Source organism: Schistocerca americana, chromosome 3, assembly GCF_021461395.2.
Source record: "Schistocerca americana isolate TAMUIC-IGC-003095 chromosome 3, iqSchAmer2.1, whole genome shotgun sequence".
Taxonomy (NCBI): Eukaryota; Metazoa; Arthropoda; class Insecta; order Orthoptera; family Acrididae; genus Schistocerca; species Schistocerca americana.
In genome coordinates, this window is record NC_060121.1 from 689,789,572 (window position 1) to 689,804,103 (window position 14,532).

The 14,532-nt window shown below is 43.5% G+C and overlaps 1 protein-coding gene across 2 annotated transcripts in view; it reads left to right on the forward strand.

The window, feature by feature from the left end:
* Positions 1-14,532, forward strand: part of LOC124606755 (juvenile hormone esterase-like) — a 101,002-nt gene that overhangs the window by 62,524 nt on the left and 23,946 nt on the right. For both annotated transcript variants that reach the window (XM_047138804.1, XM_047138805.1), the window contains exons 3-4: positions 2,036-2,180; positions 8,049-8,234. In XM_047138804.1, coding sequence (XP_046994760.1) covers positions 2,036-2,180; positions 8,049-8,234 — 331 coding nt within the window. The remainder of the gene's footprint in view (positions 1-2,035; positions 2,181-8,048; positions 8,235-14,532) is intronic.

Here is a 14,532-nt window from a genome sequence, read left to right on the forward strand (position 1 = left end):
TGAAGGCTACCACCTAGCAAGTGTGGTGTCTGGCGGTGACACCACACTAAGCTTGTCCAGTCTCCTTAAATTTCATTTCCAACATCTGTTTTGTGCACCCACAAAGTCTTTTTATGTCTGCCACAATCATTATTTTCATTATTGCCATTATTCTTCTTATTATTATTACTATTAAGACTATTAGTAGCAGCAACAGCAACAGTACCAAGTACTGCCACTATTAACTTTATTAGTTCATAGTTAGTATTATTTACTCACATCGTCACTTACAGTAAAATTGATATTTATAAGGTAACTATGATATGAAACAGATACTATATGTGAAAAACCCAGGTTCAGTGTAAGAGTAGGCCTGGCAGCCATAATCAGATGCGGTTATATAAATAAATAAAATAAATCTAACTGTTATTGTTGTTGTGAGTTTCAATGGGAAGGCTGGTTTGTTGCAACTCTCCACGCTAATTTATCTTGTGCCAGCATCTTCATCTCCGATTTACAATTGCATCTTACATCCTTTTGAACCTGCTTACTGTATTTATGTCTTGTTCTCCCTCTACAGGTTTCAACCCCTCCAGCCTCTACACGCTTCTCTCCAGTACTAAATTGGTTATGTCTCAGAATGTGTCCTACCAACCGATCATTTCTTTTAGTCAAGTTACGCCACAAATTTCTTTTATCCTCAAAGCTACTCATAAGGGAACCTCCTCATCGCACCCCCCTCAGATTTAGTTATAAGTCGGCACAGTGGATAGGCCTTGAAAAACGGAACACAGATCAATGGAGAAAACAGGAAGAAGTTGTGTGGAACTATTAAAAAATATAAGCAAAATATACAAACTGAGTAGTCCATGCGCAAGATATGCAATATCAAGGAGCTTCTGAGCCTAGGAGCGCCGTGGTCCCGTGATTAGCGTGAGCGGCTGCGGAAGGAGAGGTCCCTGGTTCAAGTCTTCCCTCGAGTGAAAAGTTTGATTTTTTATTTTCAGACAATTATTATCTGTCCGTCCGTTATGTTTTCATCACTTTTTTTGGAGTGATTATCACATCCAGAAGGAAACCTAAATCGGGCAAGGTAGAAGAATCTTTTTACCCATTCGCCAAGTGTACAAGTTAGTTGGGTCAACAACATATTCCTGTCATGTGACGCACATGCCGTCACCAGTGTCGTATAGAATATATCAGACGTGTTTTCCTGTGCAGGAATCGGTTGACCTATGACCTTGCGATCAAATGTTTTCAGTTCCCATTGGAGAGGCACGTCCTTTCGTCTACTAATCGCACGGTTTTACGGTGCGGTCGCAAAACACAGACACTAAACTTATTACAGTGAATAGAGACGTCAGTGAACGAACGGACAGATGATAACTTTGCGAAGATAAAAAAAGTAAACTTTTCACTCGAGGGAGGACTTGAACCAAGGACCTCTCGTTTCGCAGCAGCTCACGCTAACCACGGGACCACGGCACTCCTTAATCCTTGATGCCTTTCTTGCGCATGGACTACTCAGTTTGTATATTTTGCTTATTTTTTTCATAGTTCTACACAACTTCTTCCTGTTTTCTCGATTGATCTGTGTTCCGTTTTTCAAGGCCTATCCACTATGCAAACTTATAACTAAATCTGAGGGGGGTGCGATGGAGAGGTTTCCTTGTCCGTACGAGTTGTATCGCTCTCTTTTTTTACCCCTGCATAGTCGGAATATCAAAGAGTGTATTCCTGGACTGTTGCTATAGAGTACATATTACTTTTGTCAACAGAAACATTACTACTTATTTCGGACAATCTTAAAGTTCTAAGTGAAGGATCTATTACATGTCGGCCTTACAAATACAAATAGCCCCCCTAACCGGGAAGAGAGGTTAGAAGAATTAGATTTCCGTATCGCGGAGAGGACACTTGCTTTTCAAACCTGAATACGTTCGTCTATTATAAATGTCATATTATTTGCGCAAAGTCTGTTGGGTGTTACATGAAGTTTTTTGGAATCTTTCGGCGAATTAATGATATTACGGATGCTAACGTTTTACTTCCACAGCTGAATCCAGAGCAGCCGCTACCTGTGATGTTCTGGATCCACGGAGGTGGCTGGTTCGCCGGTTCCGCCGTATGGTATGAGCCCAACTACCTAATGGACCACGACGTGGTCCTCGTTACTATCAACTACCGCCTTGGCCCTCTGGGTAAGTAAACTCAAAGAAAAATGGAATACCAAATGACCGAAGTAGCAGTACTCAGTCACAAGTCTTCATGTGGGCGTTTGACCTGATAAAGCGATTTAATGTGTTCTTGTTTAAAAGTACACATAAATTTTTTTGTGATGGCTACCAGAGTAAATTGTAAAAATATCCTCAGCTGTGGGCGTGGTCATATTGTATGAAGAAAACATGAGATTTGTTCAAAGGATGTTCGACAGAACGAAACGATCGGAGTGTATGTACTGAGATACGTAAATAACATATTTGATGTCCACTGACCAAAGAGAAAGCATCATTCAAGTCATAGTTGTTATGGTAACCGAAATTTGTGTGAAAGGTAGGAATAACATTAGTTTGGTAACAACCGAATTCTTCGCTGGGTACTTGCATAGTTTGTTTTTGACTAATTAGTTATCTAGTGATTTCTTCAATGCGCGGTAGTGCTTTGGCAGAACGTTCAATCGTGTGCGGTGGGCTGTTAAGAAACATCCTAAACCTATCGCGTACGTAGGCGCGAGGAAACAGGTAGGCCGTAGGTATAGTAAAAGATTGAATTAATTGTTGTTTTAATATGAAGATAAATGCCCGTGTACCCAGCGTTCCAAATGATTGAGTTATGGAGAGCAATTGTTTCATGAAGAAACGAGTGCGAGTCTGAAGTAAGTAGTATATTTCGTTACGTGCCCAAAGTACAGACAGTTTTAAACGTTGTTTTGTAAGACTGAGACTAGAGCTAGAATTACATTTTGTATGGTATGACAGAAAATAGAGGTATGATGGAAATTAAATGTCGCGAGATCTTAACTGTATTGAGCGTTGACTTGAAGAGTGGATGAAGCAAATGCAGTGTTCATACCGCATGCTTTTACTTTCGCATTGTACAGTGTACGGTGGCGCTGCCATTTGATGTAAACTATACTGCCCTACAATCAGCTAAGCTCTACTTTCCTCATAGTCTGATGCCTGTTTTGGGGAGCGTGTGTTCGCGAAGCGGGTTGAAGCCTCCACAGAGTACTTGGTAGCGCACAGTTTATACATTGAAAGTTATGATTTGGATAATGTTTACGAATAATTTACATGACACATACAGCACATGTGTACACATATCGTTGAGAATGAGTAATGTTTGCGTGTCATGCCGTACAGAGGGACAATTATTGAACAGTATGAAATAAAATCGCCATAATTTCTGAACCATTTGCGTTAGGTCGTTGAAACTGCACAGTTGGCCGCAGGGCATGATTGGAATTAAGATGCGCATGCATGGTTTGGTTTATAGTCTAAGCCCACTTTCATGGGTTCGTCAATAAGCAAAACTGGCGCATTGTGGCGATTGAAAATCCACATTTCATGATCGAGAAATATAATTACTCTCAACTTGTGACTGTGTGGTGTGCAATCTCCAGTCACAAAATAGTTGGTGCGATATTCCTCGACGTCACGGTGAGTACCGAACGGTACATGAAGGTTTTGGAAGTTGATTTCATCCCCATTATCCAAAGTAAACCCGATTTCAACAAGATGTGGTTCATGCAAGACTGAGCTCGACGCCATCAAAGTAGGAGAGTGTATGATATCCTGGAGGAGCACTTTGGGGACTGCATTCTCGCTCTGGTGTAACCAGAGGCCACTGGCATGGGCCTCGATTGGCTGCCATATTCTCTGGATCCGAACACATTCGACTCCTTTTTCTAGGGCTATATTAACAAGGTGTACAGCAATAGCCCCAAAACCACTGTTGAGCTAAAAACAGCGTCGATGTTCCGATATTTCAGCGGGTATATAGAATTTCGTTATTCGGCTGCGCCACATCATCGCCAATGATGGAAGACATATCAAAAATGTCGTAACCTTAATCCGAATATCTGTAGTGACGTTTAAACGTTGAATAAAGTGTGTGCACGCCGTGGTTTATAACTAATTTACCTTTCTTTTATGCAGTTCAGTAATTGTCACCCTGTAAGTACTCACCCCCACATTTCCTACTAAAACTGGAGAGACAATGTAAAAAGTTACACGGTAAAATTTAATTCACTGTGGAAGAAGAGAAAAATGGTGAACTGCAATTTCTCGACCTAAGTATTAGGAAACAAAATGGTACGCATGTTTTTAACATATTTAGGAAACCAACCACAACTGATGTGTTGATACAAAGTAATTCCTGCCATCTTAATATCCAGAAACTTTCTGCTTTTAGATCTTTGATAGATCCTTTAGAGTCACTATGATTGAAGAAGACAGAATGACTGAGCTGAACATCGTGAAACAACTAGCTAGAGCTAACGGATATCACCAAAACGTTGTTAATAAATTAATACGACAGAAACAGCGCGCGAATGCAAGGAAGAATATCGCAATTAATACACTCCTGGAAATTGAAATAAGAACACCGTGAATTCATTGTCCCAGGAAGGGGAAACTTTATTGACACATTCCTGGGGTCAGATACAACACATGACCACACTGACAGAACCACAGGCACATAGACACAGGCAACAGAGCATGCACAATGTCGGCACTAGTACAGTGCATATCCACCTTTCGCAGCAATGCAGGCTGCTATTCTCCCATGGAGACGATCGTAGAGATGCTGGATGTAGTCCTGTAGAACGGTTTGCCATGCCATTTCCACCTGGGGCCTCAGTTGGGCCAGCGTTCGTGCTGGACGTGCAGACCGCGTGAGACGACGCTTCATCCAGTCCCAAACATGCTCAATGGGGGACAGATCCGGAGATCTTGCTGGCCAGGGTAGTTGACTTACACCTTCTAGAGCACGCTGGGTGGCACGGGATACATGCGGACGTGCATTGTCCTGTTGGAACAGCAAGTTCCCTTGCCGGTCTAGGAATGGTAGAACGAAGGATTCGATGACGGTTTGGATGTACCGTGCACTATTCAGTGTCCCCTCGACGATCACCAGTGGTGTACGGCCAGTGTAGGAGATCGCTCCCCACACCATGATGCCGGGTGTTGGCCCTGTGTGCCTCGGTCGTATGCAGTCCCGATTGTGGCGCTCACCTGCACGGCGCCAAACACGCATACGACCATCATTGGCACCAAGGCAGAAGCGACTCTCATCGCTGAAGACGACACGTCTCCATTCGTCCCTCCATTCACGCCTGTCGCGACACCACTGGAGGTGGGCTGCACGATGTTGGGGCGTGAGCGGAAGACGGCCTAATGGTGTGCGGGACCGTAGCCCAGCTTCATGGAGACGGTTGCGAATGGTCCTCGCCGATACCCCAGGAGCAACAGTGTCCCTAATTTGCTGGGAAGAGGCGGTGCGGTCCCCTACGGCACTGCGTAGGATCCTACGGTCTTGGCGTGCATCCGTGCGTCGCTGCGGTCCGGTCCCAGGTCGACGGGCACGTGCACCTTCCGCCGACCACTGGCGACAACATCGATGTACTGTGGAGACCTCACGCCCCACGTGTTGAGCAATTCGGCGGTACGTCCACCCGGCCTCCCGCATGCCCACTATACGCCCCCGCTCAAAGTCCGTCAACTGCACATACGGTTCACGTCCACGCTGTCGCGGCATGCTACCAGTGTTAAAGACTGCGATGGAGCTCCGTATGCCACGGCAAACTGGCTGATACTGACGGCGGCGGTGCACAAATGCTGCGCAGCTAGCGCCATTCGACGGCCAACACCGCGGTTCCTGGTGTGTCCGCTGTGCCGTGCGTGTGATCATTGCTTGTACAGCCCTCCCGCAGTGTCCGGAGCAAGTATGGTGGGTCTGACACACCGGTGTCAATGTGTTCTTTTTTCCATTTCCAGGAGTGTATTACGAGAGTCACAATACCATACTTCGGTGATATTTCGCAAAAAGTGGCTAACATTTTCAAACCTTTTAAAGTTAATACCTCTTTTCAGACCAATAATACGCTGCGGTTTAAACTAAGAAATAATTTACAGCAGGAAAGCGATAAATATGAGACAGCTGGCGGTCTATAAAATTCAGTGTAACACGTGCAAGGCAAGCTATGTAGGCCAAACTGGTAGGTCCTTTAAAGTACGTTACAAAGAACATAGCGATGCTTTCCGACTTAATAATTTCGAAAAGTCAGCTGTAGCCACGCATATTTGGGAAACGGGACACCCCAAGTTGGGAATAGATCAGGATCTCATTATTTTACATATACAGGACAAAGGCAAAAAGTTGGATCTACTAGAACAGCTGGAAATTACTATACATAGCGTGGATAATCAGAACACACTGAATGAACAGCTAACTGGTAATACAAATAGCTTTTTCAAACATTTCACTGGTTTCCTTTAGTAACTACATTTTTAGCAATTGGCAGGATACTATCATTTCATGAGGTCCTTGGAACATGTATACGTTATCTGTTTGTATGGACATCTCTGTGACTTCCTTGTTTACTTGCGCCTGAGCTCACTTGCGTTTCAGTGTCGTGTTTGGCTACCTGGTGTGTGGTATCAACGAAGACGCACGGGCGGTTTACGACGATAGAGGAGAGAGCCATGTGGTTTTATGTTGAACACCACAGGCGACACGATTTTAGAGTTTTTTATATTTTGACGACTATGTGGAAGACACGACTGCAGCAAGGGAAGTAGCCACGATGTTTTAAGTTTATTATCAATTTTATAGTGCCTGGTGCATGTTCTATTTTAGCGAGTTTAAACAGGTTCTTTTACTTTTTATTATTCTGATGATGGCAGCTTGAATTCCGAAACGCGTGAATATTAGTGTTTTACACTGTAAACAAGTGGTTGAACCGATATATTTTTTAACATACGAGGAACCTTTTGCCAATGGCGACTGTTTGTCGCACTGCGCTAAATGGAGGCTTTAAAGGTTATGGTGTTACCCCACTAAGATTTAGCATATGTAACTTGCAATTGAATAAACATAATTATTGAACTTCTTCCCTCTCATTAAGTCACAGATAGCGTTCCCACTTCTCTTGATCTGTAAATCAAATAAATATAGCCGTGGATCCGTTATTCTGGATAGATACTTAGAAGTTATATACTGTAGTATCTGCGATCTGGGAGCGTAGATGTTATTGTACAATACAACTAACACCATACACTAAATGGCGACAAGGTCAACCGACTCCTCGCAATTTCTTCCACGTTTTGATTACAATTCTACTAAGAATAAGGGGGAAAACATTAAACTGAAACCCACTACTTGTGTTGCTGGTACGTCAGATACCGACCGCTGCATGGATACATACAGCTGGGTTTGCTGAGCTCGTTTTTGAGTCTGTAGTAGCTTTTTGAGACGTTAAAGCCTCTGATAAAGTCTCCCGCAGTCGAAGAGGAAACGTTAAGCAGAGAATTATGCCTTGGTCCACGGCCTTATGACCGTAAATCAAGAATTAGCAATATGTTTTCTTGATTACGTTTTCCAGCTGTGTTCCCCATCAGCTAAGATTTTATTATAGGTTTAAGAAATGGACATTATGTCTGATATAAAGTAAAGCAATTCTTTACCCGTATTTGTGGGAAATTTCACAGTGAATAAAAAAGAAGAGCATTTTGTAACATCGGGCAGATTAGCAACTGAAAAATACATTAAGATGTGCTGTAGTTGGTCGTTCTTATCATGAATATAAAAAGCCCGCAGCGCGTGTCAACTCAACAGAGGCAGGAACATGTTACTGTATTGTATTATCGCCTTCTGCTAGTTTTGTAGTAACAGTTAACAAACTGTTCAAAAAAATAACGATTTTGGCACTCGCAGACTTCGCGAAGAATATAGGACGGCGGGACATCTACAAATACATGGTTATTTGGCTGCTGTATTTTGAGATGTGATGTGGGTCTATACTGTACCTGAAGTGATGTAAACATTACTGAAATGCTTTATTTGTAAAGGTTTCCTCAGTACTGAAGATGAAGCTGCTCCAGGGAACTTCGGATTGAAGGATCAGGTGGCGGCCCTAAAATGGGTCAAAGAAAACATTGAATCGTTTGGCGGCGATCCCAACAGCGTGACCATATTTGGGAACAGTGCAGGAGCCGCCAGCGTGCATTACCTCATACTGTCTCCTAAGGCGGAAGGTAAGAATGAGCGATTTGTGTTGAACATCGAGAGACTATTGCCAAATGTGTGTTTACAACTGTAATTTTAAGATTCTGTTCAATATTGACAGTGATACGGGTACAGACGCATCCATATTTATCATTTGTGCGCAACCCAGTCTCTTGGAACTGCAATGAACTGTCACTCCAAGTGTCTGTTCTGAAGTAACTCCTGTGAAGGGACACTTATGGAAGCTGTTCCCCCTTATTAGTAGACCTAATCCGTGTCGTTCATACAATCGAACTTGTGATGGTACTCAACACATTGTAACCTCCCTCTTACTAATCGGCCTATCCTGCTTGCGATATAAAATATGACCGTGGATCGCATGTATGCCTAATGGATTTTTTTCTAATTGTATAAGGCTATCTTCCCTAAGGAAATGATACCGATAAGTAGGAGGAAAGTGCACAACCTCGAAAGTCTACCAAAAGTAAAAGTAATTGAACCGAACAGGGCTATAATTTGGAAAATGAAAGTTATTTTGTGCATTCACTCACGAACAACACTGAACAGAAAGGGGTACCACTGATCATGAATCCAAAAGTTACACTAATGAACGAAAAGGAAGTAATTAACGGTGGTCAGCCCACTAGGGCAATTTAAATTCAAAATCCTGTACAAGATTATGGAAAAGAAAAACATGTATTATTAAACACTGACGTGGCAACTAAAGGTTGCCACGATTTTTCTTTTTCTTTCACACTAATTTTAAGTGAGTTTCTAATGATAAAGAAAACTGAGAAGTCACTCTTACGTTATGTTTGGCATTAAATATTGAAAAAGGGCAATCGAGTAATGATTTGAAAATATGCAATTAAAGTGTATGTTAGTACTGAACTTCGTGACGTGAACAATGACTTTCAGTGACCTCAGCATGGCGTCATAAAAGAAATTTAGAAAAAAAGCAAGCACTTCTTACTTTTGCCGTCACTTATTTTGCAAATTGGATTTCATATTATTGTCTGAACAATTGGCCCTTTCTTACTGACTTGAACAGAATTAAATACTAGAATACATACCAAACCAAACAGCCATGTGCTCCAAGCTATATGTAAAATAAATAAAACTTTCGCACTCTTAATTTGTGCATTGCTTTAGATTTGGATTTTTTCCAGTGATTGATTCTCAAACTTGAAAAATGAAATAGCTTTACTTTAGTCATATACTGAAATCTCTGTTGTACAGCAGTTAATTGAAAGTAGACTGAGGCTAAAATTCTTAAGAGAGAAATTATTCATTAATAAACTAACTGTAACTATACAATTTGTTTCTCATGACACTCAGCATATTAGGAAGAAAAGGAACAAGGATCCTGCTTGGTAACAATGTCTGGGGGCAATGAGGACACAATCGCCCTGAGTTCAACTGATTATTATTTAAATAAATCTTATCAATCAAATCGCATTCAGTTGTGCTGCTGGGTTAGCCGTTAATACTTTCTACCAATGAACAGTATTACTTCAGTGCTTTGCATACGACGAAACTCGTAGCCGACGACGAAACTGTGTTGCTGGAACTGCTGCTGTTGTTGAAGGCGGTAGCACACTGTGGAGCCACGGCTAATTATAGGAACGGGCAATCGTAATTAATACAGCCTCTTCTGCCCGTCCACTGTCCGTACTCCTGCTCTAGACATATGGCCGGCGTGCGTACATGATGCGGCCGAAAATCGTACTCTCTACTGCGAAAGTGTTAACACTACACTTCCGCACACTATAAGCGCTGGAACCTGTCTCTCCCTCTCTCCGCGCGCTCTGCGCAACAACTCCCTCCCCCAAAGATTTTACAACGCACAAGCATTGCTGTTATCGTTGCTAGTCGATGCAAATAACAACTCCTTCGGCTTTTCCCCAGAGCTTATATGGCTCTGAGCACTATGGGACTTAACATCTATGGTCATCAGTCCCATAGAACTACTTAAACCTAACTAACCTAAGGACAGCACACAACACCCAGCCATCACGAGGCAGAGAAAATCCCTGACCCCGCCGGGAATCGAACCCGGGAACCCGGGAGTGGGAAGCGAGAACGCTACCGCACGACCACGAGATGCGGGCAGAGCTTATAACTTTCACAGTGAAACACAGATAAATACAATGAAACGTCAACAGACTTATACCTAAATGTACACATACAGTGAATCAATGTCCTTACTTAATAAAAGAAAGCAATAACATTACAAATATTTAAATACAGTTAAAAAAAAGTATATATTGGTAGCAGGTGCCATGCATCCTGCATTTTCGGTGTTACAACATGCCTACGGAGATAATTGCGAAGGCTATTCTGAAAGTAAGGTCCTTTCGGACGGGGGGAGTGGAAACTACAGTGAAAAACCGACGAAGCTTAGCACTCATGTGTTTGACAAAGCCTCTAGCAAGCCCGTCGACCACGTCATGTCGCTCCTTTTAGTTCTGAGTGCGCAGTGACCGCGTAAATATGCCTAGAAAATAGCGGCTCCCGCAAAATTTGGGTGCCTGGTTTCATGCAACCCCGCATGCATTTCCTTCTTCATGACAATTCTCGGCCGCACACTGCAGGGTAATGAAGACGCTACTGTAGCGTTTTCGATGAATAGTGTTTGATCACCCACCATACCGCCCGGATGTGTCCCTTCCGATTTACATCTCTGCTCGTATGAACTTCTGGCTATGAAGAAAACAATTTGGCACAGACAACGAGCTAGAGACCAGAATAGAAAATTGGTGGAAAGCACAGGCGGAGTTCTTTGATGGGGTTATTGGAAAGTTGGTACAACGATTATGTAGAGAAGTCGCTGGAAAGTGCAGCTAACTGTTGCAAATTTCTTTGCGCTTTTCGTTTCACGACAGAACGGACCTTACTTTTTGAACAGCCGTCGTAATTTGTCAGGCGGTGTCGTTAAGTTCAAAGACGATGTGAGGTCGAATGCAGGAATGGCTAGACAGAGAGGGAGGATAGCCGAAGGTTTCAGGAGACGTCAAAGCTCTTTGAGAACGGGCAGTTGGGATGAGGCTCGTATGTTACTGACGGGTTGGAGAGAGGCTCAATCGTTGGTCGTGTGAGTCTTGGCGGCCTTGACCTGGTTCCTCCACAAACTGAGTCCACGTCACACTCCACTATATTTAAATTGTATTTATCCTATTTAATATTAAAACTGTCTCTCAAATTCAAGACATACGCAAAGAGAGTTGGTTCCGCAGCACATCATACAAAAAAAATTGACAAAATAGAAATTCCGAATATTAGCTGGAAGCGGGCATTGAAATAAATCCAATGAAATAAATCCAATGTGCCGTACCGGGACCCGAACACGGATTATTCGCTTATAGTGAGCGGTCACCTTAACAACTTCGCCTATTCGAACGTGCTTCCCCTTGTATCCAAATTCCCGTATGCCGCGTACTACAGACGCAGTACCCCCAGTCCATTATCATCACTGCTCGCACCAACGCCTAGTTTCCGCAAGAGATCGAACAAAGAGTGCATGAGCACTGAAGGTATATTTATTTGCCGTCAAGGCGCATATATTTATATGTGTGCTGTCTGTTCTTTCAGAAATAACCGAAAGAACAGACACCACACCGATAAACTCATACAAAAAATTAATTACTGCTACAGAACCGCAGTTACAATAAAATGATATCAAAAACAAAAGTAGCTTAGAATGGGGTACTTCTGCTAGTTGTCTACTGCAAACAAGCTCGTCTAGTCACTAACAAAAGACACTTATCTACAGCTATACACACTACTGGCCATTAAAATTAGTGCACCAAGAAGAAATGCAGATGATAAACGAGTATTCATTGGACAAATATATTATACTAGAACTAACATGTGATTACATTTTCACGCAATTTGGGTGCATAGATCCTGAGAAATCAGTACCCAGAACAACCAGCTCTGGCCGTAATAGCGCACTTGATACTTCTGGGAACTGAGTCAGAGCTTGGATGGCGTGTACAGGTACAGCTCTCCATGCAGCTTCAACGCGATAACACAGTTCATCAGCAGTAGTGACTGACGTATTGTGACGAGCCAGTTGCTCGGCCACCATTGACCAGACGTCTTCAATTGGTGAGAGATCTGGAGAATGTGCAGGCCAGGGTAACAGTCGAACATTTTCTGTATCCAGAAAGGCCCGTACAGGACCTGCAACATGCGGTCGTGCATTATTCTGCTGAAATGTAGGGTTTCGCAGGGATCGAATGAAGGGTACAGCCACGGGTCGTAACACATCTGACATGTAACGTCCACTGAAGTGCCGTCAATGCGAACAAGAGGTGACCGAGAGGTGTAACCAATGGCACCCCATACCATCACGCCGAGTGATACGCCAGTACGGCAATGACGAATACATGCTACCAATGTGCGTTCACCGCGATGTCGCCAAACACGGATGCGACCATAATGATGCTGTAAACAGAACCTGGATTAATCCGAAAAAATGACGTTTTGCCATTCGTGCACCCAAGTTCGTCGTTGAGTACACCACCACAGGCGCTCCTGTCTGTGATGCAGCGTCAAGGGTAACCGCAGCCATGGTCTCAGAGCTGTTAGTCCATGGTGCTGCAAACGTCATCGAACTGTTCGTGCATATGGTTGTTGTCTTGCAAACGTCCCCATCTGTTGACTCAGGGATCGAGACGTGGCTGCACGATCCGTTACAGCCATGCGGATATGATGAATGTCATCTCGACTGCTAGTGATACGAGGGCATTGGGATCCAGCATGACGTTCCGTATTACCCTCCTGAAGCCACCGATTCCATATTCTGCTAACAGTCGTTGGATCTCGACCAACGCGAGCAGCAATGTCGCGGTACGATAAACCGCAATCGCGATAGGCTAAATCCGACCTTCATCAAAGTCGGAAACGAGATGGTACGCATTTCTCCTCCATACACTAGGCATCACAACAATGTTTCACCAGGCAACGCCGGTCAACTGCTGTTTGTGTACGAGAAATCGTTTGGAAACTTTCCTCATGTCAGCACGTTGTAGGTGTCGCCACCGGCGCCAACCTTGTGTGAATGCTCTGAAAAACTAATCATTTGCGTATCACAGCATCTTCTTCCTGTCGGTTAAATTTCGCGTCTGTAGCACGTCATCTTCGTGGTGTAATTTTAATGGCCAGTAGTGTTCTTGCTCCACAAGCCATCGTACAGTACAAGGCGGGGGTACCTCCTACCACTACTACCCTTTTCCTTTCCTGTTCTACTCACAAATGAACCGTCTGTACGCCTCAATACGAACATGGTCCTAACTTGAAATTTACGTTGGCGATAGTAGACTCATTCGGCAGTCACTCGCAAATGACGTTTCTCTAAGTATTCTCAATGGTGTCTCGCGAATAGGACGTCGTCATCCCTCCAGTGATCCCCATTTTAGTTCCCGTCGACATCGAGGTCCTTAGAGACGTAGCACAAGCTCGGATTGTTTGAAGGCTGGGGAAGGGAATCAGCAGTGCCCTTTCAAAGGAACCATACAGGCACTGGCCTGGAGCCATTTAGGTTAATAATGGAAGACATAAATCTGGCTGGTCGGACGCCGATTTGAACCGTCGACCTCCCAAATGCGAGTCCTTTGTGCTAACCACTGCGCCACTTGTCTCGATGTCTTCCTTTTAGTCGACTTGGTTGGGTTCCAAAACACTCGATCAACAGTCAAGAAATGGGTACACTAACGTTCTGTACGCAGTCTCCTTCAAGAGGAGCTACACTTTCATAAAACTCTCCCAATAAACCAAAGTGGACCATTCGCCTTCCCTATGGGCAATACACTACTCATGCTGTACTCGAACATTAAGGGATTGTTTCTCCTACTCATCTGCATTAGCCTAAATTCTTCTACATTTAGAGCAAGCTGCCATTCATCACACAAACTAGAAATTTTGTCTAAGTGGTCTTGTATTCTTCTACAGACACTCAACAACTACACCTTCCAATATACCACAGTATCATCAGCAAACAGCAGCAGATTGCTGCTCACCCTCTCCGTCATAATATTTACGTAAGTTTGTATAGAGAATAAGGGAGGTTCTATCACATTTCGCAGTGGCATAACTGACTATACCTTTGTCTCAGTTGGATACCCGCCGTCGAGGACTACGTACTGGAGCCAATTACTTAAGAAGTCTTCGTGTCAAACTGTTTTCAGAAATCGAAGGCTATGGAATCTCCTTGTTGCCTTTGATCCTTGGTTCGCAGTATGTCACACGAGAAAAGAGAAGCTGATTTTCGCAAGAACGGCGGTTTTTAAACGCGCACTTATTTATGTACAGAAGGTTTTCCAT